This window comes from Limanda limanda, chromosome 15, assembly GCF_963576545.1.
Source record: "Limanda limanda chromosome 15, fLimLim1.1, whole genome shotgun sequence".
In the NCBI taxonomy this organism is placed as follows: Eukaryota; Metazoa; Chordata; class Actinopteri; order Pleuronectiformes; family Pleuronectidae; genus Limanda; species Limanda limanda.
The window spans coordinates 16394400-16422017 of NC_083650.1; the positions used below are offsets into that span (position 1 = coordinate 16394400).

At 47.9% G+C, this 27618-nt stretch overlaps 1 protein-coding gene across 1 annotated transcript; it reads right to left on the reverse strand.

The window, feature by feature from the left end:
• Positions 1-240: 240 nt before the first annotated feature.
• Positions 241-27618, reverse strand: LOC133020330 (protein jagged-1b-like). The gene is made up of 26 exons (XM_061086853.1): positions 27242-27618; positions 26554-26850; positions 20040-20091; positions 17157-17414; positions 16689-16749; positions 14484-14614; positions 14275-14394; positions 11866-11979; positions 11658-11771; positions 11454-11567; positions 10913-10959; positions 10262-10435; positions 9668-9818; positions 8530-8694; positions 8315-8428; positions 8058-8171; positions 7779-7892; positions 7245-7361; positions 6438-6465; positions 5948-6033; positions 5233-5346; positions 5038-5147; positions 2947-3186; positions 2198-2329; positions 1819-1960; positions 241-1252 (listed from the first exon to the last, which is right to left on the reverse strand). Exons 1-26 carry the CDS (start codon positions 27302-27304, stop codon positions 777-779), a joined length of 3648 nt encoding a protein of 1215 aa, XP_060942836.1. The 5' UTR covers positions 27305-27618; the 3' UTR covers positions 241-776.

The following is a 27618-nucleotide window of genomic DNA, read 5'->3' on the forward strand; positions in this document are numbered from 1 at the left end:
TGTTGTAAAATAAAAATGAAGTCACTGAAAGAAATGGTAGGCTTCCACAGCTATCCAAACCTTCAAACTAGACATAAATAAAAAGGAATGATATCTTAAGGCTCTTGATTATTAAGTTAATAAATCAAATATACACAATGATTAATAAAAAAAAAAATGTACATATCTACACGTTCTAAATCGACACATAAATTCTTCATTTTGGCAGCAACTGCTGACATTGAGCCCGTCCCTCCCCGACCCCACCCGAAAAATAAAAATAAATAATAAAGTTGATCTTTTTTTTTCTTTCTTTTTTTTTCATTTGACAGTTGCTGAAGTCTAAAGCTGAAAAAAGGCACTTTCTCCAAACGGAACTAGAAAGAATTCAAACACGTACTAAAAATAATTAACTCTAGTGTTGAACACGTCGCATAGTTTTTTGTCATTGTACAACAATTACACCAGGAGCCCCTTCCATGTGTCCACTAAATTAAAAACAAACAAATGAAGAAGAAGACAGGGAAATGAATGAAATGCATAGGAAGAGACACTTCTGCATCTAGTCCTACAGTGAAATGTTTACCAGTGCCTTGTGTTTCCAGCCAACCGAAGCAACTGTCACTGCCAGTGTAAGCCAGCTTGTCAAAACTTAAATTAACACGGGGAATATCTGGAAATACTGTGGGGTCACGACTGACACGACAGTTTACTAACATGCCGACGCTCCCCCCTGTTTCACCCACCACCGGGGTGTGAAGGCGTAAGGCTTGGTTGCACGGCAACACAGCTGTCTGCTATACAATGTAGTCCATCCTGTTTATGCTGTTTGCTGTCTCCAAGTCTCTGTTGTCCTGTTTATTAGTCCAATTGGGGTGTTTGGATGTGGAGTTGGGGTTGGAGATGGGCGTCTTCTCGTCCCTCTCCACCAGTGTGTATGCTGGCTGTTTGGCGAAGCGGCCCTTCTGCAGGTGCCTCTCCTTGTCGTCCTCATCCCCCTCGGGATGATTTGTCCTTATTTTGGCAATGATGGAGTTCTTGTTTTCGTAGTCCTTGATGGCCACCGCCAGGCCCACGTGCTTCTCTATAGGGTTCTTGATCTGGTTGAGCTGCTCCCTCACGTTGTTGGTCGTGTTGTCCTCGGGGACCACGGCCGTCGCGCCGTTGTGGTTGCTCTGTTTCCGCCGGCGGCGCATGCACCACAGCAGGATGGAGACCAGCACCAGGACCCAGACGACGATGAAGATGGAGCTGAGGAGGGGCACCAGGTAGTCTGGAGGGAGGGAGACGCAAACACAGATTACAGAAGTGCGACAAATAGAGATGAATTAAACCCCAGTTAAACTAAAACACAGCAGGTTTTATTCTATTACGACACCAAGCTTGATAAATCATTAGCATGCTTTTGCCTGTGCAACCTGAGCCCTCAACAGGGGGGGGGGGGGGGGGGCGCTTCTATTTGGCTGTGACGGCAGTCTGCTGTCACCATGTTGATAAATGGTGGACACATGCGGGAGTCTTACAAATAGTCAAGTCAGACACCGAACAAGCCAATCAGAAGCCACCTAGCTCAGCAGCCAATCCTCTTTCCCCCCCGACTACGTTCTTGATAAGCACAGTTTAAAAGCGCCTGGAGATCACACACCCGGGTGGCCCTGTGTGTGTGTGTGTTTTTCCTACATGCACATTTTTCTAAGGTGCATAGTCGTCATATTCAGGGTTTGGCTTTATTATCATTAAGCAAAAAATCCTCCCACACTTTTCTACACAAGTGCATGTGTGTGCAAGTCTGGAAAACAGCATAAAGCAACAAACTTGAGTTTTGGAAGCGGTTCCTACCAGTTTTGCTGGGGCTTGGCATCCGCACCTCTGCGATGGCGGAGATGATGGTGTTGTTCCCGTTGCGTTTGCTAACCAGGTCAATTATCCTGTCTGTGATCTCTTTAATGGGGCTCCCGTCCAAGCGATGGTCGTCTGTTGCCTGCAAGTGCCAGGAAGAAAAAGCGAGGTTGGAAATCGGTCTGCTCTGAAGTTGATTGTGTTCCCTTGCCGTCCAACTGAGGCAATTAAACAACCAAACCTAAAATCTTCCACACGGCCCATTAAGACACTAAGAAAGTGTGCCGCAGGCTATAAATCAACCCTTTTCTTTTTCGAGCGGCGAGTTCATAACGGCAGACAAACATATGGCAGGCTGGGATTGAGAGAGGGCACTTACGATGCAGACGTGGATCTCGTTGCTGGCTGAGAATGAGGGGTCACAAGTTATGGACACTGAATGCTCCAAGGAGAAATTCTTCACCACGTACAAGTGCCTCAGCTGCTTGCACACTTCCTCCACGGTCAAGCCCTGGAAGGGGAAAAGAAAATGTTAGTGCACACGAAGAAGTAGAGGTCGATCAGGAGGAGAAGCTGAAGAGCTTGGCCTGTGTTCTGTATTCTCCTGCAGCAGGCTCAACATGCTATCTGGTTGGGATCCACCTTATTGAGATTAAAGACCGCAGACTCGTATGCTTGTCACTATCTGCTGTCATGCTTGTTAGACCACTGGCACGTGATGATCCTGTGTGGAGACAGAGTCGCCAGTGGTCCTGTTCAGCTCAAATCCATATGATCCTGAAATTAATCTGGCGGTGCGGTCGGGGTTCAGAGTCGATTGGCACGAGCTGCAAAGTCATGAACGCCTGATTTTTTAGAAAGACCAAAATTTGGATGCAGGCAACTCAGAATCTGCTCGGTTTTTTCTTCCTTCCTTTCTTTCTTTCTTTCTTTCTGGAGCACATTGAAATTCATGACTGGATTTTTTGGAATCTTTCTTAGCCCATTGAGTACATATGAAAACCTGATCTTTCACAGTTCACTGCTCCTTTTCACCAGAAGAGTGGTGGTGGAGGAGAGGCGTGAAAAATTATCACAAAACCCCTTTTAATTCGGCGCCCCCCCGCCCTGGTGCTCTAGGTAACTCACTCGAGGCATGTTCTCCTTGTTGAAGGTGAAGGTGATGTTGGCGCAGCTGTTGTCCTGGTAACTGGAGCTGGGGTGGCATTTGGTGGGGGGCTGGGGCGGGTTGGAGCGCCAGCACTCTCCAAAGTCGGGGCAGGGCTTCACAAAGCAGTGGCCCTCCCGGATGGGGACGCAGGTCTGACCCGAGGGACACCCGCCTCGACCTTTGGCCCCCAGCTTGCACGACGTGGGGCCGCACCACATCTGGAGAGGAGAACAGGACAGAGGATGAGATCGGTGTCGCAGGCTTTTCTTCGAATGGAAACAAATAAACACAGGGCTGATGTTACTGAAGTCACCCAAGTAGCATGGCTCTAAACAGGCAATGTCCGTCTGACCTCCATTTTGGTTCAGACTTAAATATCAACAGCTAATAAACGGCTTTGCTCAGACATTCATAGGGACGGGAATCGGCAGGGACCTCCCGATACGATACTATCACGATACTTAGGTGGCGATACGATATGTATTGCGATTAGATATTACGTTTTCCTGCGATTTCTTTTGGTTATTTTTTTTTTTTTTTAAATACTGGACCATGGAAAAAAGTTGAATCATACCTTCAAATACAACACAGTCAAATTCACTTGGAACTTTAAAAGTTTTATTTCAAATATTAACATTAACTTAATGACTGCCGGGCAGCCAATAGAGAAAATAAATAAAAATGTGCCCTATTACTGTATAGCCCCTGTCAACTGTACACAAACTGACAGATTAAGAAATGTATGCCACTTAGGCTACTTTTAAACAATAAATAAAAGGTAAATTAAATAGAATGAATAAAAGTTTACTTAGAATATAAACTTTGAAAGAAACAAAAAGAAGGCTATGATTCATTGTCGTTTGCATGTAGGCGATGCAATGCTAGTGCTGGTCAACTGGCCATATATCCCCCCCGTATAAACCAATAAATAAGTTTAAAAAAATATATATATATTTTTTTTTATTTTTAAAAATCGATTTTGGAGGCAGCATGGCGATTTAAAATCGTCATACACAAGAATCGCGATTCGTAACTGAATCGTTTTTTTCCCCTGTCCCTAGACATTCATGGTCCTCAGAGGATACATCTCACCGACTCGATTTTTCTCAGGCACATTTTTAGCGAAATGTTATGACAAACGTTGGCTTTGGTCTTCATCCTATATGAAAAAAAAACCCTTTTTCAAATCAAACCAACCCAAAGTCCTGAACTATTTTCTAAACACCAGCAGCCACCAAACAATTCAGACCACATTAAATAGACTCAAACTGGCTACATTTTGCTTTTGAAAAAGTTAAACTATAAAAGATCTGAAGCCAAATACATCAACACCAGACAAACATTTGAAGCCAGATTTTGGCACCAAAACAAATGTGTGTGTAGCAGTGAATTCCACAGATTCAACAGCCAGCCCTGCCCAGGACTGTGAAGTGGAATCAGTGACACCGGTTTTTTCCCAGTCAAGGATATTAGTCACTTTGTAAAGACTCACTTCTCTGCTGCACATTAAGGGAAATGCTTCTCTAATCTGCATGAAACACACAATCTACTGGTCGAAAATGAAACACACAGATACAGCTGTATTCTCATGTCATGGTGGCCTAAACCCATCAGGCCTGGATCGTTCTCAGCCCATGGTGCGTTTCTTCCTGGGGCGAGCCGCTTGTAAAGACACCATTGTTCACCTGGTGGGTTCACACAGCGTGATAATAATAACTCCTTCAGGCCTCGACTGTAAATCAACCTATAGTCAGCCTGGCATGTGATATATTTCAGTTTAACAGAGCCATTGTGTTTCTTTTCAAAACATAGTGTCTGTATGGAACCGACTGCTCCGCCCTGTGACTGAGCGTTGCTGTGCCCTGACATGGCCAGACCTGAGATCTGTGAAGAGATCCCACGCAACCACCCATGCGGCATTTCTGCCGTTTGTTACAGTTCTTCTCCACGGCCTCTTTTCCCATGAGTAAACAATGACATCACGTGCGTCACATCTGCACGTAGTCCTCATAAACACCGCTCCTCACTTTCACATTCCCCATGCATTTAGTCGGTTTGTTTGGACGTACCCTCGTGCACACGACTTTCCCATTGACACAGTGGCAAGTGTTGCAGTCTTCGTCCCACTTGAGTCCATCGGGGGCGACGTGTCCATTCACAGAGCAAGGTTTTCTCGTCACTGTTGAATTAAACGGTGTTAGGAATACACAAGAAAAAGAAATGGGGTGTTCATTCATGCCGTGTCATCTTGTGAGGACTCTTACCTTCGTGACAGTGGGGTCCCGTCCTGTCTGACGGACACACGCAGCGATATCCGTTGATCTCGTCCACGCAAGTTGAGCCAAAGGCGCAGGGAGAGGACTGGCACTCATTAATATCTGTCAGGGGGGAGAGAGCGAGAGGTAAGAGACAGCTCCTTCATGAAGCAAAGGGCACAGACAGACGGCACGCACATATTGGGTTAAGCAGGCATCACACAAATCTAATTCCTCAGCTCAATTCACTGAAGGTCATGTGTCACTCGAACAGTACGTACACATATAAGCACCAGTTAATAGAAAACAAGCAAACATGCTTTAAATCAGCCCTGGATGGGTTCTGCCCTGTGCAGCTTTATTAAAAGCAGCATCATTAGCAGGTATGCAGGCACTAAAGGCCGGACTTAGCAGAACAAAGGGTTCGCAATGGGAAAGAATGTGGCCATCTGAAAGCCTTTAAGAGGGAAAACAATCTGTGTAATCAGTGTCAGAGAGCATGGCTGATTTGCTGTTGGCCTGCTAAGCCGGTTTCCCCTGGGGACGGCAGCAGGGCCCGCGGAGGTGACACCGAACGGGCTCGGCCTGGCCCGCAGCCCAACGCACAGATAATTGGCCGACTAGACCTTCCATTCGGAGCAACTGGAACGGTCCCGCGACCCTGCTCTGACTGACGGCTCCAGCAGGGGATCAGGGAGGAGCGGGAGGCAAGGTTAATACTCACTGATCCGACAGTCTGGACCGGCGAAGCCTGGGGCGCACTCGCAGCGGTACCAGTTATCCCCGTCCACGCAGGTTCCACTGTTGTAGCTGCAGGGGGAAAAAAAAGAAGAAGAAGAAGAGGGGCGAGTGAGACTTGAGTTTGGATCTCAGGATGCCTGCAGGCTGAGCTCTATCCACGCTTCTTAAATATCAAACTATTCAGACCGGAATATTCTCACGTATAATGAGCGTTCTCTAAAGCAATTAAGGCAATCAGACGTGTTCTTTTTAGTTGACAAGCGTGCAGGGATTTTGGGAGTGTGCGCCCGTGGCGTGAGGTTAAGTAAGAGTCGCATCTGGGAGCTCACAGCAGGGGGGGGGGTGAGCTGATTGCATCCCAGGAATGACACGGGAGGGTGTATGCCGTGTTGCGGGAAGGAAAGCCTGCAGGTGAGAAACCATGACACAGGAGGGGAAGCCTGTTTGCATCTGTCTAAACTAAAGCTACTCACCATGGGTGGGGACTGCAGTCGTTGGTATCTGAAAGAGAAAAAAAAAAATAGAGAGAGTGAGCCGGGAAGTATGTACGAGTGTTCAGTGCACATGACAGCATGAGAGCACGTCTGAGCTTGCGTGTGCAGAGGCATGTTGGGCTGGCCGGGCCTCAACTGATCATGCTGCATTATTAACAACACAGTGCAAAAGAACAGAGTCGACTCTGACTCTGAAAAGAAAAAAAAACACTCAGTTCCACCTCCCGGAACGGCCCTGCTGCTGCCGGCGCCTACAACACCTACACACCCACACTCCCTCCTCGGCTAGCTGGGAATTTATGTTTCGGAGTGCAAGCGTACACAGGGGCCGGGATCCAGGGGAAATGGCGGAGGGCCGCGGAACAAGCCGACATGTCACTGTTTGGACAGGAATGCGACGACGAGAAGGGAGAGAGGGGAGTGTGTTGGATGAGGAGGAGGAGGAGAGGGAGGGAGGAGAGGGGGCTGGAGGAACATCTGTCTCCACTTTCCTGAGCCCCTTTCTCCCTCCTCCTTCTCCTTCTCCTTCTCCTCCTCCTCCTCCTCCTCCTCTCATGGCCTGCAGCAGCCAGGGGGGGGGGGGGAGACCAGAGACAGGGAGATTAAAAAAAAAAAAAAAAAAGGTACAAGATGAAGGGAGGATGAGAGAGTCAAATTTAAATCAGATGCAGGACTTCACCTCTGCACTGAGAAGCAAGAGGTTTATCATCGTTTAATAGCAATAAACGTCCACCGGTTTCTCTTCTCCCCCCCCACCCCACCCCCCCACCGTTAAAGAGCACTTACTCTGCGTGCACGTGGGACCCTCCCAGCCCTCCTTGCAGACGCAGGTGAACGACTCGCCCGTCACGACACAGGTCCCGCCGTTCTCGCACGGGTTCGGAAGACAACTCGAGTTCTTGGCTGAGACGGGAAGAAAAGAGGGAGAGAAACTTTTGTCAGTGCAATTATAAACCTTCAAACAGTCGGTTGCAGTTGGATTTCCCTTTTTTCCTCTAAGCAAATCTCTGCATTCCATGACTCTGAAGTGGACTGTCAGTGCAATCAGGGATTTTAAAACGGATACCTGTCAGCACTCACAGTAAGAGGGGGGGGGGGGATGGGCGAGCAGGGAGAGATGAGAGGAGAGGGGGCGTTGACAGAGGCGAAGGGATAAAAAACTGTTTGTCGTCTTTGCCAATCTGACAAATCTGATTAATATCCCCAGACAAGACGGAGCTCTCCCACAAAGCCTCGGCTTCTCCCTTTGTGTGTCTGTGTGTGTCTGTGTGTGTGGGAATATGAAAATGCAACAAAGCTGGCCTTGATCGTGTGACTCACCTATGTTGCACGTGGTGCCCTCCCACCCGGGAGAACACTTGCACTGGAACGTGTTGCCTTCGTCGTGACAGGTGCCACCATTGTTGCATGTGGCTTCATCGCACTGACTTTCGCCTGGAGGGAGCATTTCAAATCTTAGGGGGGGGTTGCAGATGTACAGACACACACACATACACACTGTATAGGAGATTGAGTAATTACATACAGCCATAAGCACATACCATCAGCCTGCACAGACAGACTGCATGGGTGTGGAATAACAACGAAAAGGACTCTTACGGGAGTGGCACGTCTTTCCCTTCCAGCCATTCTTACACTCGCAGAAGAAGTCAGTCACCAGGTCTCGACACGTCCCTCCGTTGTGACAGGGGCTGGTGCTGCAGTCGTCGATGTCTGGCGGAGGAAATCGGGACAGGAGGGGTTGATTTATGTGCCGTGGATCAAACGGTACTATTTGTCGAGACATGGTATTTAACAATCCCGCGAGGGGAGGTGCCGCTTTGTTTTGACGACAGAGAACAAGCAGCGCTACTCACTGATCTCGCAGTGGTCGCCCTCCCAGCCGTCGCCGCAGATGCACTGGTACACGCTGACTTTGTCGATGCAGGTGCCGCCGTTGCGACATGGGTTACTCTCGCAGTCGTTGATATCTGGAATGTCGTAAAAAAAAATGGGATTGATTGATTGATTGAGCGTGTTTTGGAGACATCGCTGTACGTTGTGCTTTCTGTGTGGCAAATGGTAATCTTACTCTCGTGACAGTAGGTGCCCCTGAAGCCCTCCTGGCACTCGCAGCTGAACTGGCCTCCAGCCTGACTCCGGCAGCGGCCGTGAGGTCCGCACACATTGGAGGAGATGTACCGCTCTCCTCCCGGTGTGCTGTTGGACGCCACGGCGACCGTGCAGCTGTCGATCACTGTGGAGGGTCAAGGCAGTTACACAGTCAAACAACTGGCAAAGCCTGTTTGGAACAAAAGCTCGTTCCGAATCATAAAATGCAGTTTGTGCCTTCCAGGTGATAAACATAATGGTTTTTTTCTTCTCATTGCTTATATTCCAACGAGTGACAGTTATACAACCATCAGTGATTCTATAGTTGATAAGATATGTCCCGACAAGTGACAGAGAGAAACAGTAAACAAGTAAGAGGTCTTGCAGATATTGATACAATTCTCATCCCCACAGGAAAATAGTATCACTTTTAGAATGTGGAGAAGAAACACTGAAAGATAGAAGAGAGAGTGATAAGCTGTTATGCTTTCACAAGCAATCCAGAGTGATCTTTGACACTCTGCACTGAAATCCCTTCCTTTCCCCCTGTCCGATCAGGTTAGGAGCAGCGGGTGAATTCGCCCTCCCTGTAATCATTTCATTCTTGCCAGGAGCAAAGAGAGAATCCCACCGTCTGGTATCTGACTCCGTGGTTGGTCCACTCACTCAATTACACATGCTCACACAGAAAAATGTGCACATTCATTGAGGAGGGGGGAAAAAAAAAAAAAGAAAGGGAGAGCCCACCAAGTCATTACCAAGAACACACACAGTCACACAGGCTTCTGCCAGATATTCAGCGAACTCAGAGGAGGGGAGGATCATTGGAAGAGCTTTACCGAGGAGATGGAGAGGAGGGGGCCGGGGTGGGGGGGGTAATCATCAAGGAATCTACACCGATGAAAAATAACTGCTCACCTTTGCCAAGAAACTTCAGAGCACAAAAGTAAAATATAAGAATTGGCCTCGTGGGAAAAATGAGGGAAAAATGAGGGCAAAGTGCTCCGGCAAACAGTGACGGCCGGGCCTTATTCAGCACTTTACTTTACGCAGATCACTTTCCACAAATGTTCTGGAAAGAGCAAAAAGCTTGTGGTCGCTGCCTGCACGAGACCTACCTTTACACGTGGTGGTGCGACAGTGGTCCTTGAGGTGGGAGCAGTTCTTGCCCTCGTAGTCCTCGGAGCAGGCGCAGTAGTAGTCGGTGGCCAGGTTGAAGCAGGGCACGCCGTTCTGACACGGGTTGGGCAGGCAGTAATCGATATCCAGCTAGGGCAGAAAAGGTATTGAATAAGAAAAAACCAGTGAACCTGATAGCTGACATAGTTTCTTGCTACACTAAACAGAGTCAAACCCACAGCATCCTCCCTACAGGCCGTGCCAGGAAATAACACACGCACGGCACTTTGAGGGAAAGGGGAAAAAAACAAGGCAGAGACATAGGAGCCGTCCTCGGAGTCTGGGCTTCAGCGCCGAGGAATGTATCCCGCTGTAGCCAGGAGCAGCTTCAACAAAGCACTCCCTTTTCAGAAGGACTGTGGAACAACAGCCATTTAAAAAAGGGTGGGGCAGGAAAACTTTACGACGACCTCGGAGATACAGCAATGCTGGCAGAGATGGCATGTAGGGGGGGGGGTGTGAGGGCTTAAGATGCGAAATGATAGAGGGCAGGATGCGTGCATGCGTGTGGGAGGGTGGGAGTGGTGTCTCACCTGGCAGAGGTTTCCTGAGAAGCCGGCCAGACACAGGCACTGGAAGCCGTTCACCTCGTCCTGGCAGTGGCCGCCGTTCAGGCACGGCGAGCTGGCGCACTCGTCCAGGTCTCTCTCGCAGTGCTCGCCGGCGAAGCCAGGGGGGCACGCACAGCGATACCCGTTCACCAAGTCCTGGAGATGCACATAAAAGAAAAAAGGGGTGAACCTCGTTGCACCTACTCCGAGTTCTGATGAACTGCTTGGACAGGGACAGGGTGGGGTCCCAAAACAATAACTGCGACAAGTTTTGGAGGAAAATTATCACAGCTCCGCATTTATTCCAACACATTTTCCTGGCACCCACTCAACACAATAACGTTTGTGGTAATTCAATCGAGTGTGGTCCAGGAACTCGTGAGCCCCTCCCCTCAGAAACCCCTCTGAACCCACTCCCCTCAGCTTTGATTCCAGAGAGGAATTCCACAACAATTCTTCTGTCCGTTTGGAGAGAAACACTTTATTGCAGCTATTTATAAAAACCGCTGTGAATGTCTCGGGCCGTAACCAAAAAAAAAAAAAGTGACGAAAAAAAAACACAATAAAACAAGCTGGCAAACAGAGCAGTGACACCAGATAATGAGATTGTCGTGTTTCTGACCCGACACGTACCTTACAAGTTCCTCCATTCTGGCACTGGTCCTTGCAGTCGTTTATATCTGCACAAGGGAAACAAATCTGGGGATTAATTCTGAACAGCTTGACTAAATAGTCTGTCTTTGAAAACAAGTCTGTGCTTTATGTTTCCCATGCTAGGGGCCTTTCAAAAACATTGTCGGAGCTAGAGAGCGCTTCGTCGAGAGTTGGATAACGGGCGCCGCAGAATCAGTGCAACATGGAGGATTGAGCAACGCCGTGTGCTGCCAAGTGAAACTAGTGCTGGGATTGTTTTGAGCCACCTCTAATCACCACAGCCCTGGCCACACACAGGGCGAATAATAATAATACAGCAGATTCATGCTGGAGGGAAAGGCTGCACCCGGCCAACTGTTGGCTTTTAAGCTTTTTCATGTTACAGCTTTAATTCATCCCTGAAAAGGACAGGACAGGGAAAAAAAGAAGGAAAGAATGAGAGAAAGAAAGAAAGAGAAAAGGGGGCAGGAGTTGGACAGGTGTCCCGTTGCACAGCTGCTGCTGACAGCCTTCAACTCACTGGTGTCGCAGTTCTGCCCCGTCCAACCAGGGACGCACTCGCAGAAGTAGCCGCCAATCAGGTTGCGGCAGGAGTTGGCGTTGACGCAGGGCTTGCTGTCGCATTCGTTGGCATCTGGACAGAGAGAGAAGAGGGTGAGTGGCCGGTGCATGTGCGGGTGACAGGCGTGGAGTGGTGGAAAAGGGCTCGGGGGGGGGGGCTCACCAATCAAACACGTCTTCCCCGTCCACTGGGAGGGACAGTGGCACTTGTAGCCGTTGACCTGGTCCTGGCAGGTGCCTCCGTGGTTACAGGGGTTCGGGGAGCAGTCGTCCACATCTGCACAAGAGAATCAAAGAGTCTGGTTACTCTGCACGACGTCTTCTATAAGAGTTGCTGATATTCAGAGGGTGCAGGCGGACTGAGATCTTACTGATGGTGCAGGAGGGGCCGCTCCAGCCCAGCGCACACTGACATTCGTAGCCTTGACTGGTTTCTGAGCAGCTCCCTCCATTGGAGCATGGATTGGAGAGACAGGCATGTTCCGCTGGGAGGAGAAAGGAGGACAGTTTGGTGAACAGGTCACACACACACCCTGCTGAGTCATTTCAAGAAGGGAAAAATCCACCCTTCAGTACTCATTAGTCACTTATAGTGGTGGGGGAAAAAATCGATTCTGTTCAGTATCGCGATATTTTGTGCCCGCGATTATATTGATACTGATACAAAGTATTGCAATATTTAAAAAATAAAAAATTTTGCTTTATGTTACTGTATTCAGATTCAGAAAATAATTACAAAGTTCCTGTGTCCTGAATGTTCAAGGACAAAGTTTTTGCACTACCCTTTCTTAGTTTTTGCACTTCAGTTAATGTGTAGAAGACAATGTTGTTCACAGAATTAAATGTGACATTTGAACTGAGTTGAGCAGTCTTATTTTCCTCATTTTTTGTAATGCCTTTGAATAATATGGGGGACATGAATCACAATATATCGCAGAATCGAACCGCAATACTTGCAGTATCGCAATACTATTTAATCGTGGCCCAAATATCGCAATACTATTGAATCGTCACATTTTTGCCAATTCCCACCCCTAGTCACTTAGTGAAACTTGAAATCGCTAATTTGACATGGTGTTGGACAAACTTTACCTTTTTTTGGGCAAATATTTAGATTGTTGTACGTCTGCTATTCCAGCTGCCATTAAAATATTCCCCTGTGGTTGAACATTTGCCTCCGTCTTCCCAAGAAAACTAATCAGATGTAAAAATGCATCACTCGTCTCTCAGCCCTTAGAGAACCCCTCACTCCTCTGCTCCGGGACGACTGTCAGCAGCAGACACCCAGGGGGTCGACTCCTTCCCTCACCCATCACCCTCCTCCTCCTCCCCTGCCCCCAAAGCCCACTCAACACCCACCCGACCCCCCCCCATTTCACTCGCATTACCCGCCCGGCAGACCACGCCACCAGGAAATCATCTTTCATGCTAAGTTGACCTGGCCAACGCACCGTGACTTCCCTCCGACTCCCCGCCATTCTTCTTCTGAGAGGCGGCACAAGATGAGAGAGTGGCGGGAGGGAGAGCGGGAGGGCGAGGGAGGGAGGATGGCGGGAGGGAGAGCTCAGCGCGGGACTCCCTCGCTTTAAGGACGAGTTAAGGATGAGTGGGTCCCAAATGAATCCAAAATGAATAATTCACTCGGGGGAATAAGTCGGCGGTTGGAGGTGATCGGCGGATGGCTCTTGGTATGCGGTGGGGAGGAGGAGGGAGGGGAGAGGATGCAGCAGTGCACCTTGGGGCCTCTGCGCTACAATGGCCTGACGTATCCCCCCCCACCCCCTAGTCTGCGGACCTCCTGTTACGAAGGGCACGGTTTCCTGACATCTCCGCAGTTAAGCTGTCAGCACCCGTCCAGGCTCAGATTTAATGAGGAAGAAAAAACCATCATCTCCTTGGTAAGTGTTCGCAGCAGCTGAACCTCAGCACCACACCCGTGTGTCTGGAGCGGCTGAGGAGGGAAGGGACGAGTGGCCACTGAGGCTCGGACTGCTGGTTCACCTGATGGGGGGGGGGGGGGGGGGGGGGGGGGCACTCGTGCTTGCGTGGAAATTATTGCCACCTCCTCTGATACAAACTGAAGGCACCTCTGACCTTTGGTCTGCGGACTCAACGAGACAACAAGTTTCGCTCCTATTGTAACTGCAAAGGGAGAGGCGGTGGACTAGTGGCAGAAACTTGGACTATGGGCAGAAAAGGTCTCTGGTTCGTCTCTGGTTCGACTCCACGGAGAAACAACAAAAAGACGAACCTGGATTGATCTGTCAAAAAATCCAAGAGGATTCTCCCTACCCTGTCTAGTGCCCCTGAGCAAGGCACCTTACTCCCCCAACATCTGCTCCCCGAGCGCCGTACACGGCTGCCCACTGCTCTGTGTGTCCTGCACCAGATGGGTTAAAAGCAGAGGTTAAATTTCCCTCCTTGCATGAGTGTGCTTGTGCATGTCTGTGCATGTGTTTGGGACAAATAAATGTATCTTAAAGCACAAGTTTTTAACCCCGAGATCAAATATTTGATGCAAAACATAGATGGTCACTGGGTATCTGGGAGATGTTTTGTTTAGGATTTCACTTGCACAACTTCTGTGGCTTGTGGTCGACGGATTAAACGCAGCAGCCAAGACATCCTGACTTACACACCTGGTTAACGCCATGAAACAGCAACTCCACTTCAAGATTTTACAATTTGAATGCAGAGATAAAGGAAAGCTCACTAGCAACAACCTAGCAGAAAAAGAAAAAGAGCTCAAAGATTTCTTCCTGTGCATCACTGACACTCACCTCTCTCACAGTTGGCACCAGAGTAACCATCAGCGCAGGTACACTGGTACTTGTCAGGTCCCGTGTTGATACACGTCCCTCCGTTCAGGCACGGAAGGTGAGTGCCACAGTAGTTCAGATCTGAGGAGAGGCGCGTTTACAGCATTAGTTACTTCTGACATAACACAGGCCACTGCCACAGCTACTGAAGGAAGAGACGAGGAATGAACCTTTGTCGCAGAGGTGGCCGCCCCAGTTGGTGTCACACAGGCACTGCCAGGGCTCCACACAGGTGCCATGGACACATCCGGGGTGGGGGATGCACTTGTCACAATACTGGCCCTGCCATCCATACAGACACCTGCAAGACACAGAGTCAAGTCATCAGCTTCAGAAAAGTGACAATCAATTAAAATAATTAATTTACATACATACATCCACACATACTGAACACAGCCACGTCAGATAATCCCTGTGGTAACTGAAAATGCCTAATATCTTAATCTATGGTTTATTCCAAAACTCCTTCACAAGAAGTACAGCGATAATCTGAACTTAATGAAGTGCACATCAGCGCCCAGAGCGTGGTGAAACAAACAAAGAGGCAGTATTCTCCCTCTCACAACTGGGCTGCCTCTTAAAAGACCACAAATGAATCTTAAGTAGCAGGGTGTTTATGCAAGAGCTCTTTAACAATACTCGGGGCCAGGCAAACAGAGGAGTATTTAGCATTTCACCAAACAGACAAAAAAACAAAGCACTAAATTACAGCTCCAATGGGACCTTTAGCACGGCTAACATTAGCATGCGGCCAGACGCTCCCTTCACAACACTCGGCCTGTGGCTTGGCAGTGACGACATCTTCGCAGGGATGAGTGTCCAGCCCTCTCCTCTGCTGCTCATCCCTCCGTTCCCAGGAGTCAAGGGTCCGGCCTGTGCCCAGAGGCCGAGGAGGGGAACACAGCCTGCTGGCCACCGAGACGTCCAGGGCCATAATTACACTGATAATGCTGCCCTTTGGTTGCTGGTGCTTCATAATTAAGACGGCAATCCAGGCTGACTGATAAGTCCGCTCTTTAAAAAGGTGGTGAAGTGGTGATGCAGTTGCTGCTGCGGAGCCAAGTGACAGGAAACACAGTCTCCCTCTGGGGGGGGCCGTGCACTGATTAGCCCCCGAGAAACGGATGGACTGTAAAAATAAACGCGGTGGTTAAGTCAACCTCAGTCTGTGATTAAAGAGGCTATTCTTAAAAGTCTGCTTATCCCCTCCATGAGAAGCGGAGCCGGGTTCCCCAGCAGGATCCCAAATCATTTATCATTACACGGCCAAATTATTGCAGAATGTGACATTACATTGTTCAGCCCTGTTGATACAGAGATGATTTTTACCCTCAAGATAAAAAAAAACAAAAAACCTCTTTTAATAATCTGCAGGTTGTGGCTGAGCAGTTAATGATTTTCAAACCAGTTTTCTATTGAGTCTATCTTGGTCCAGAGGTGCAGAGTGTATTAGTTTTAATACTAAAAGGAAATCTTACAGAGAGTCATTAGCTGAGGCTCCGCTGACATAAAACCAGTGACACACACAGGCCGCCCCTTGCCTGCAGCCAATGTTGCTATGTACTGCTGTTGTTTGACACCGCTACAACAGCCCAATGATGGGAAAAGTGCTCGCTGTAACAGCAGCAGAGCTCGCTCGGAGAGTTTGTTGGCAGCCTGCACGTAAACAGTCCAACCCAGAGCTTTAAATATAGCCACACCTGTGCAGAGAACTAAAGCGATTCAACCTGTTGTTCTGCCACTGGCCACACAAGCACTTACAAGAAACCTGATGATGTCAAAAGCTTGGGAAGAATAACAAAGCTGTTGCACGGAGAAAAAAAATAGGAAAAAAAATAAAAAATGATCGTCCCTGCGCTTGATTTACGGCCAAATCAGACAACTGAGAAAGCAACCAATGCCTGTGCTGTGGGAAGAGTTGTGTAACGCTGGGGCCTCCTCCAGGATGAGGCTGAGATACGACTGTGACTGCACACAATGCCCGAGCTCTGATATCCATCTGCCCCCGGCTTTTCCTCTGGCTGTGTGCATAAACAGCATTAGGAAGCCATTAGCTACACAAACAATTACGCTTTAAGGCTCATCCAAATGTTACACGCGATTCGACTGATAACACTTCCACCTCGTTAGGGGGGGGGAAACACATAGGCTACACTTCCAACACTTCCAACACGGAGTCTTGGCAGTGGAGACGCTCCGGTCCACCGACTGGCAGCTTCGGGCAAAAGCTCCACGAGAGATTTACAAGCCGCTCGGCCTGCGTTTCTGCTACATATCCAAATGATCCACACCACAGCCTCCAGTGTGTGTTTGTGTGTGTGTTTGTGTTTGACATTTCATATACAGTGATCACAAGAGCAGCCTCTGTCACTTACTTGCATCCGCCCGGCTCCCTGCATGATCCGTGTTCAGTGCTGCAGCCTTTGCGACATATAGCTGCAAGAGAGAGAGAAGAAGAGTTGCCTGAAATTGCCTGGTAACTGGATTCAAACTTAGCTCCAATTTAATTACTGCAGTAAACGATATAATAATTACTACCCTCTATGGACAGTTCAGTCTGTGAGAATACAGACAGCTGTCGACAAACAAATAAGCCAGCCCTGTCATATAACACAATAAAATATTTAATAAGGAGTCGCCCAGGCGGAGCTCCTGAGAATTTCTTTGTTCCTGGTCATATAGGCTATGAAAAGCTTTATTGAATGAGAAAGGGAAAGAGGCGAATGCAGTGGGAATTCAAAACACACAACAGACAGTGGATCATGAGTCACAGCTCACAGTCTGACTCGTGTATACTTATCAGACTGTCTGAAGCCGATCTGCCAACTCAGCCAGGGCCTCACCTGTGTTGCAGTCAGGTTCGGACCAGCCATCCACACAGGTCTTGTTTCCATTGTAGTCGCATGTGTAATGCCCGAAGAAATCGTCCCGTGGCCGGCAAAACTTGTTGCAGCCGAAGCCGTAGTAGTGCTCGGCGCAGCTGACCCGGATCTGGTACTCGAACTGGGCCACGATGCCGTTGTGAGTCAGCTTCTGCCAGTGAGGGCTGGGGTTGATCATGCCGGAGTGGGAGCCTTTCTCGATCAGTTTTCCATCTGCACCTGAAACGTGGGGTTTTGACAACATCAACATCGACCGCAAAAGTCTTATAAAGTATATAAGATTTAGACCTTATTATTTTATTATTGTTAATTATTTATTTATTTATCTATTTCTGTATGTCGTGTTATCTAAAACCGATCTGGTATATTATACTGTTGTTAAAATGTTTGAAGATCTCTGGGATGGGCATGGGGTCATACAAAATGGAAATGAAACTGTCTTTGATTGTATTGTCTACTGCAAATGTGAGATCAATAAAAATGTTTGTAAAAAATAAATATATATATAAGATTGAGGTGAGGTCTGGACAGGAAGGGAATAGTTGAAGGGCAGAATCCTACATTGTGCATTAGGGAGTCGCACAGTTCTACATGATCATACAGTGGGAACCAAAAAAATGCTCGAGAAATTCTTACACAAATTGCAGAAGAGCTCTGAGATAGCACATTATATATAATTAAAAGCAAACCATGTGAGCCGGAGCTGAAGAAAAGTACAAGGAGGAAATGCAGAAAAAAGGAAAAGACTTGTCTGTAATGAGCTCGCTTAACTGCTTTTTTTCTCACGCTCCCTCTGCAGCTCGCCCTGGATGCTTTCGGATTCTCAGGTTTACAGCTAGAGGATATTGCTGGGCCTAGACGCTGTGTTTTGCATCTGCTCAGGCGAGGACAGAACCACAGTCACCATAAATTACAGCGTTGAGGACACCAACGCCACAGTCACTGCTGGGAAGCCTGCCAGTGTGCCATCAGCACTTTCTTCCAAGCTGCCTTTCTCACATACTGTCAGAAAGATCTCAACTCAACTCTTTTTTCCACAAGTATCTATCTACACTTCAGATGGGGAGCAAAGGCCCAGCTGATGTACAGATTGTGCAATCCTCGGGGTGGGGGGGACGGGGACTTACAAACACACACAGACTCTGCCCCAGAAACCGACTTATTTTTCCTGTCAAACACAAAGAGGTCACGGCTCTGTCAAGCGAGCAAGGACTGACCTGGGAGCCAAGGACTGTAATGAGCTTCACACACAGAGCAAACACTCTCTGAGCAAACACGCTCGGCCCAACCTCCAGACACCAGTGACTGTACACACACATACAAACCGCCCCCCCCATGCATTAGCACGGCTCATTCACCCGCACACGTATAGCACTCGCTACTCCGTCTCTAAATCTTCCACCTGGGAGAGAATGAAAAATGTGTCAGCGCCGTTATTTACTGTGCTCACACGAGCAGAGGTGGCTGACCGCTGGGTGAATCGCTCCTCTGTGTAGTATGATGCAAGTCGTTTGGGGGGTGGAGGGGGCTGCTGTCATTTATTGACTGTGCTGTGGTGTATATAAGAGGGGTGGTGGGGGTGGGGGGTGCACTGAAAAATCGCAGTGCCTGGTCACATTTCGCAGTGGACTGGAATCCAGAGCTTGGGTGTGTGGCATTTCTCTACCGACCGCTGGCCCGTGGTGCTGGGAGTAGCACCGGCATGCTACCTGCTGCCTGGCTCACAGCTACACATAAATCAGACGAGCGTGATAAAACTTAGAAAGGTCATGCCGGAGAATCGAATAAGTTCCACACACAGAAAATATAAACTTTAAGCTTTAAAAAACAAACAAAACAATGACTTTTCTTAAAACACAGGACAACACTAACACGTGTATACATTTTCTTTAGCAAAGGTTTTTAAAGATTGGTAAAAAACATAAGTATGAAACTGAAAACTAAACTTTTTTTTCTTGGATTCCTTATCAAAGATCAAAAATCTAAGATCTGCCTAAAGCGGCTGAAAGCTCGGCTGGCGCAGCTCAGAGGGGCTTAACCAGCATTGACTGTGTACATTCAGGGGGCTTTTCACACCAGTGCCCTAATAGGTCTCTGGGGAGCGGCAAATACAGCAGAAAAGGCCGAAACCTTGCTGACGTGGAACAGACCTGCATAAACAAGCCCTCCCTCAGCTGGAGTCATGCCGTGGTCCGAGCACCAACCAGCAGAAACGCCACAAAGTGAACTGTAGACACCAAAACCAGGTAACCAGGATTTAGATTCAGCCCCTTGCCACCACATTTAAGCCCTGACAGTCACAATCTGAAAGACATTTGCTCTCACTGCACATGCTCCGGGCTCAGAGAGCAGCCCACCTGCGCCTGAGGTAACTTTAAGCTGCGGGACAGTGTAGCTCAGAGGCCTCGGCCCCCCCGCGGTGTGCCGTGGCGGTGCTGGGTGGCCAGATGAACTCCGTGTTTCACGCCTCAGTGACAGTGAGACAGTGTGACCCTGACCCCGGCTGGCAGCACCTGCCGTCAGTCATCCGCCCCAACGAAAACATTTTCATAGTCTTCTACCTCGCCACACTTCTCCCTGTCTGACCCCCCCCCCCACCACCACCACTCTCTGCCCTGTCCCCACTTCTGCTTCTTCCCCTGGACTCTCCCACCTTACAGGCACCTGCCAACACACTGTCACACACCACCAGCGGACCATGGGGGAAAAAGACAGGAGGTTCGGGAAGAGTAAACTACTTTTTCCTGACTCAACGCGATGCAGAAGATGCCTTGAGGGAGGGAGGGAGGGGGAGAAAGAAAAGAGAGAGGAAGGTAAACTGGAGAGGCCAGGCTCAGTACTCACCACTGGTTTCATTGCTGAAGTCCAAGGCTTCCACTATCAAAGTGTAGGACCTCTGAGGAAGACAAGACAGAGACACAAGCAGGGTTAGCCAAGAGCGGCATCATCAAGCAACCACTGGATCGTAAAGCCTTTCAATGATTAGGTGATAAATGTTTGATGTTACATGCAGAGAACAGTTGATAGAGGCTTTGTTTGTTAGCAACCCTCGCAAAACCAACCGGTCTGGGGTTCCTGCAGAGGTTTCCCTTTTAACAAGTATCACATAAACATACATCACCTTATCAACCGTATCAGCAATCAGGTTTGATGTTAAATAAACACATTTCTCTTGTTTAAGCCTCAGAAAAAAGACAAATAGAACATTATACGTGCTGTTTCATCTCCCTCTCAGTGAGATAGTTTACAAAGGGACCTAATAGAGGAGCTGCTAACTTACAACAATGGTCCCGTTGATCTGAAGTGAGGATAAGCTTGTAGGGGGGGTGGCAGAGGTATCTGCATCCCAGCGATTAGGAGGACCGACACTTGGGCTTCAGAAAAATGAGCCTAACAGAGCCAGCCTGAAGAGGACAGACTCTTGAGTAATAACTGCAATAAGTTTTTTTTTTTTTTTTTTTTTTTATAATAAAAAAAAATAGCACAAAGAAAAGGACACTTCACCCTGCAGTGCCAACAATATGTCTTCATCTCAGCCACGTTAAGCTTGCCCTCCTTAGAAACTGCTTACCCCAAATACAGTTTTTCCAACATGTTTAGAAAATGTGGCGAGTTCAGGCAGTGGACGATTTCCCATGTTTCGGAGAAAACACACAGTGGGTTTTGTTTTGCAATGTATAAAAAGGGATTGTACAATTTCATGCTAATTTATAAACCTCCGACAAAGTGCTGTGAAACCTCCGACCAATCCAGGCGAGACCCAGAGAGAGAAGTGTATGTGACGAATGCTGAGGCAAAACAAATTTGCAGGACAGGAGAGAGAGAAACTGAGTGAGGATATTAGCGAATGAGTGCTACACTCTGGAGGGCCCGTCTTGATTTCAGCTCTCCCCAAAAACGCTTTGTCTGATTCCGGGTCTTTAGCGCTCACACCGATATCAGCTTACACACTCACAGCGCCCTGTGCCACGGCCATGAGGGAGGGAACAATGCGTCTGCGAGCATGCGCGGCCGACGTCGGGAGAGAAAGTGCACGATTGTGAGAAAGTCTAATCCACTTACAGTTTTTCGAGCATCCACTAGAAACACCTACTTGTTATATTCACACACGCTCGCCCCTAGCAGCGCCTGCTTGGAGGCATTTCAGAAATTCTGCGTCGCTGCTATGTGCCTGCTTCGCTGCGATGACTTCATGGTAAACAAAGCTACTGGAAAGGAAAACCCCCTGTTCCCTTCCCACAGAAAGAAAGAAAGAAAGAAAGATAATGGCATGACTCAGTCCTGAAGCTTTACCTTGTTTTGTCAGACATTCAACTTTCCATCTTTCCCGGAGCTATCCTGTCTCATCCTGTGCCAGTATCTCACTGCAATCAGGGCAGCTATTATTTGAGACGCAGTGCTCAGGAACACAGGCTGACTCACAATAGGCTGCAATCACTTGAAATGGAACATGAGTATATGAGTCAGTGGTAATGCAACACCTAATCTTCTATTACTACAACAATTACAACTATATTAAACACAGAGTACAGGAGTCAAATGGCTTCTCTCTCAGCATAAAGCAGTAGCATGTTGACGCCTTGCTGTTTTCTCCCCCGACCGTGCAACTGCATTTGAATGCATCACTTCCAACTGCATGTCCACATGGACTTTTGAAACATTTCTATTTGGGACAGCCACCAAAAAACAAACAATCATGACACAGCGATGTACCAGTGGTGAGTTCATCCTGAAAACGGGAACTGAAACGCAACACCACTCATCATGTGGGCCGAGTAAGACAGTTTCCTCGACGTGTTTTAATTCGTCCCCATTGCAACAGTAAAATTGACGTCGTAATGACTAATATGAGAAGTGGTTAAAACTTGTTGTGTGTCAGAAATTGGACTCTACTCCACCTTTCAGTGACCTCTCAAAACCTCGGAACATTTTAGGAAAAGCACATTATCGTCGGTGGTTACATTAGGAAAAACAACAACTAACCTGGTCTACCTGCTACACAACATAACTTCAATGTCTCCAGAACTGATGTGGAAATAAAGGATCATTAAAATCACTTTGTGGTTGACTGTGTTGCCTAAAAGTATTGGCTGATTCCAGACATATTTACACACCCATTTCTTGCACCATTTTGACTTGCCTCAACATGGAAGCTGAAGTGCTGTGATCATAATCATCATCATCATCATCATCACCCTAACCCGAAGATGATTCATCTATTTGTCCTGTATTCACAGGATTGTTGCCCAAAAGGATAGGGTATCAAAGTCTTGGCACACATACTCCTGCATCAATAACTGCACAAGTAAAATGTCATAATGGTTCGATTTAACAAGTAGCCTCACCATTATTGGGATGTTTAGTTCCAGAGCAAATAACTGCTCCCAGAAACTGAGATACTGCCTGACTCCTTATTCACCAACACCCAATAACTCCTCAGTGGTTATCAGCTTGGAACCGTCTGCCACTGCCAGGTTCACTTTTCCCAGGCTCCCAGCTGACTCACAATTTCTCTTTGAACTACACAGCACTCTCCCTCTCTCTCTCTCACACACACACACACACACACACAGACACACACACACACGTCCAAGTGCAATAAGTGTGGCCATATGTCTTCTTATCTTTCCTGGCCAAGTAGACACTGTCCAACAGACAAGTAACATAAGCGATAAAGATCATTCCAGTTCGAATCACAACGACCGGCCAAAGAACACTACTGAATTCTCTCAGTAGGGGAATTTTCCCCAATACACACAGACACAGAGGCCTATCAGCCTGCCCCTCGTCTGAAAACGGAGCCATCTGATGTGTCATTACGAGGAAATCTGACAAAATAAAGGAGAAGTCGGTCTCATGGAAAAACAGCCAAAAGCCAAAGGTCTAAAAAAAAAAAAAAAAGGCAAGGCACAACAGATTAGAGTGGTCTCGGCCTCGACTCAGCACAGGAAATGTAAACAGTCCAGTCAAAAGGGATGTTGACCTTCTGTATCAGTTTTCCTGAGTCAATCACTTCAATGGTATCAAACTGAGATCGACACGGCGATTGGGACGCGTAAGTAACACAACATGTTTGCCGTAAAGCCGAGGCTCGGTCAGGAAAAGACAACTCACACAATCGCCTTCAAAAGCCACCGAGTGCACTGGGAGGAAGGAATGTGGTGTTTGTCGGGAGATTTTCATCACAACAAGGGGTTGGAGTTTGTCACAGCAGATGTCGTACAACCAACAGCTTAGTAAAACATCTTGTAAAAGGTGCATGAGCCCATGATTTAACAGAACCTCACCCCGATGAAAGAATCCCCTATTATGCCAAAGAAAACAAGGGACACTGCAAACAGATCCATTGGATCCATTGCAAGACAAACAAGATCAGAACATGGATGCGCGAGCAGGAATGAAAGTCATACGAAGCATTTAACTGAACCAACAACCAGGCATCTGTGTTTTTTAAAAAGGGTCACATACCAGTAAGAGTAACACAAACAAGTCAGTGGATCCCAACGCATGTCACATTTCCATAAAGCCCAACACAACTGATAAGCAGCAAAGCATTAGAAGCCATCGTGTAACAAGACACTGACACACTGACAAAACCCTTGTTAAAGTAGGACAGGGTGAAGTGGGGAGAGGAAAAGAAAACGCATTTCTCTTTTCTTTCATTTAAAATATTTGCACTTAACTGCCTCAGCAGAGTAGGCGACACAAACGTCATCAGTGCTGCGGCTGGCAACGACAAGGCGCACTATTGTTCTGCAGCTCACCTGATCGGTTTCTCAGACTGCTACGACTTGTCGTCAAATCAATCAATCATGCAAACACATCCCAGGTCACAGAGGACCTGCCAGCATGTTGTTCAGTGTGAGATAGGGGAGTATTATGCTATGAAATATGGGCATAATTAAATCTGATGTGAGAACAATGGAGGAGTCAGATCAACTTAAGCTCCAGATGAGAGGTGAGGAATAGCTCAATGAAGGGCAACGCTGGCAAACCAGCAGATTACTGCTCATAAAAACTCAATCTTACATAAAAGAATAGACCCGCTTCCGTTAAAAAAAAAAAAAAAGGGGGGCTTCTCTTTTTTTGTGTAGGTGGAACTCGAGGAAAACCTGCTGAGGTGGCCAGAGACAAGGCAACAGTTTGCCTGAGAGCCAACTTCATCACTGCTGAGCCTACTACAACTGCTTCCTGTTGCTTGCCCTGCGCTGGCATTACAGCTGCGCAGCCTCCATTATGCTCTGTAATCCTCACTGTAGTCACCCAGGGCGCACCATTGTCCCGGCTTGATACACTGGGAGGACCTGGGTCGCCTCACTGCTCTGTGGAACACACAGACACCGGTGGGATCCATTGGGGGGCTCTAAAAACACAGACGCGCTCATGTTAAAAGATGCCCGGGGCCGACGGCATTCAGCCGGACGCCGGGCTCTCGCTCTACCTGATCTAAGCACATCTGTGTAGCCTCATTAAGTGCAGCAGTTACTGTGGGTGGCAAGGTTAAAGCGATGAAATGCCTGGGGTCCAACCGAGCGTGACTTAAACAAAGCCCTTGGCCGGGACAAGAGGCCAACTTCATGCAGCTCACAAGAGAGGATGGGGAGGGGGGGGGGGGTGAGGGTGGGGGTGGGAGGGGGCTTCATGAACTCGGAGTACCCAGCAACCCAGTTGCACCACACTGCCATCTGTCCACAACAGCCAATCAACTTATGAACAGGACAAAGAGTGATATCATACCTAACCTGACGATTGTTCGTGTGCACTGAAGGAAAGCACTTCAAGTGAAGGAGGAGAGAATCTAACGAGCGGCTCTGGCCCTTCACAGATCTCAGCCTGGGAGCTGCACTTGTGTTAAAATGTGTTAATCCAAAAATGTGTCTTAGTGGATCCACCGACTGTACAGAAAAAAAAACATTGTTCAATTTTCAACAAGTTTCCCTAGTTTGTTCTGGTATCTATCATGGCAACAGTTGTCTGCAGTGGTTCAAGGCCCTTTTGGGAGAGAGGTATCCAGTCCTCAAACCGGTAATGGTACCAGTTTTGATTTCAATGTCAACAAGTGGTGTTTTCAAGTAGGAATGATTTTCAAGCAGTAAGATGAAACCCTTCTTGCTCCGAGCATTTGTGCCAACTTAGTGTTGCCATAGTATGAGCATAAACAGAAACCTTTGTCTTTAAGAGAAAAAAAAAGAGGTGTGAGGCGCCAGTGTGTAAGTGGAGTGCAAATAAAAAACAATAAAGAGAATATCAAATTGCATGCTACCATGCCGAGAAAACTGTTCAACTGGTTATCAGGAGGGAAAACAAACATCCAAACTCACTGCTCTGCCCTACAGGTACACACACACACACACAGAGAGAGAGAGAAAAGTACAACATGACAGGAAATCGTGCACCATCTTCCAGTTATTTCACTAATTTTGAATGTTCGAGGCCATCACAGTGCAACAACTTCCATCGTGATTAGAGGTAAAAATAGCCTTTATGTAATTGGACACACACATACCAGCAGACTGTGCCTTTCACCCACCCAAGGCCCAGTGGAGGAGTCTGTGGCCCAAGCTGTGGGGCCAGGCAGTCTGTGCTGCAGCCCTACTTTTTTACACAACACCGAAATGTTGCTCCAAGCCTGACAAATCATATCTCTCACAGGGCTGCAACACTCCCACAGGCCTGTCAGGCCCAGTTATTTACTCAGAACAGAGAGCTGACACTGGAGGAAACCAGAAAGTGGGGTTTTTTCGCTGGGGAGAAAGTTGCACCGTGCAACATGAGCAGCTGCCGGGAGGCACAGGAGGAGAAGAAGTCTGTGAACATGCAACTCATCTTATCTGTTCAATCAGGTCAGACAAGGAGGAAAATATAAGGGAACGTATTCAAGAGGCTTTGTGCTAAGTTGCATCCAATTGATTTTGTTGTAACTTTTTAAAACAGGGGAACAAACAAAAGAAAGGACCTCTGACTTGAAATGTTTGAGTTTGATTCATTTTGGTGGGTTCGCAAACTGTGTAGCTCATAATTTGACCGAGGTTTTGTGATGACCAAGCTTGCAAAGTAGGTTTTTTAACACTGAGCCTGTTTGGACAGAATGGACAGCTCGGGGTCTGATGGAGAAAAATACCTGCAGCTGGTTAATTGGCGCAGATAATGAGGAGACCAGGGGGGGGGGGGTCCTTCCTCCAGAGGATAATTCAACAACCAAGAGAGAAACTCTTTCTTTGCTTGTTGTGCTTTTCCCGAAAGTGACTGACGGACAGTAATTGCACAGAATTGCCCTGAAAACAGACATTTTCCCCTTCTTTTTTTACCACCCCCCCCTTTTGGAGAAGAAGTGGGGTCTGGAGGCACACAAACTCACCGGCCAGGCAAAATTGAAGGGCAAAACTATCCGGGATTTGTCATTCCTCTTGAAAGAAAAGGTATTCCCTCCCAGGACGGGCGTAGATCCCATTCCGAAGCTGCAGGGGCCCGCAGCGGAGACCCTGGACTGGTATTCCTTCAGGCAAACTTTAAAAAACGTATCGCACTCGTCCCTTGTGCACTTCCTGTCCCCCGTGGTCCGCTCGCCGTCACAACACACGCCGCCCGGCAGCTCCCCGTTCACATTGTGCATGGACAGGATCTGCAACTCGAATTGTCCCGTTCCCTGGGACACCTGTTGGGGAGACACACAGAGAGAGAGACAGAGGGAGAGAGAGAGAGAGGGAGAGAGAGAGTGATTGCAAAGGGAACAACTTCCAACGAACAACAAAAACAAAAAAAGTTTCAAAACAGTAAAGTTACAAAATAAAAAAACTACTTTCAACGAACAACAACAAAAAAAAAGTTTCAAAACAGCAAAGATACAAAATAACAACTTTCGCTGTTGTGGTTTTTTTTTTTTTTTAAACTGCGTGGCACAATTACGCGTGATTACGCATGGCTCCATCTATAATGTTTGCGCACATACATACACACGCATGTAAATCACAGTACATCCCGACAGCTGACCCTTCCCCCCCCCCCCCCCCCCCCCCCCCCACGACAGTCCAGTCCAGTCCACATACCTTGGCCAGGACGCAGAGCAGCAGAAAGGCAGCGACCACCACAGAGCCTCGTCTCAGAATCATGCCTGCTCCTCCGGACGGACTGCTGGTGCCTCGGGTTGGTTCTAGTCGTCTGGCCGACACACGGCAGCAGAGCTCTCCTCTGGTGTGAACATGCACCAGTGGGGGAACGACACTGATCAGCGGAGCGCAGGTTCCACCTTCATGGAGGAGCCCTCTTCCTATAGTGACTCTGTCCGGCAGCCTCTTCTTTTCCGAGCGTCTGCTTCTTCTCCCTTTCTCTCCTTTATCCTGAGCGGCTTCCACTTGTTGCTTTGGGGGGAGAAAGTTTACACAGTAGCCATGCGGCAGCTCGAACCCACTGCTTGCTGACTGAC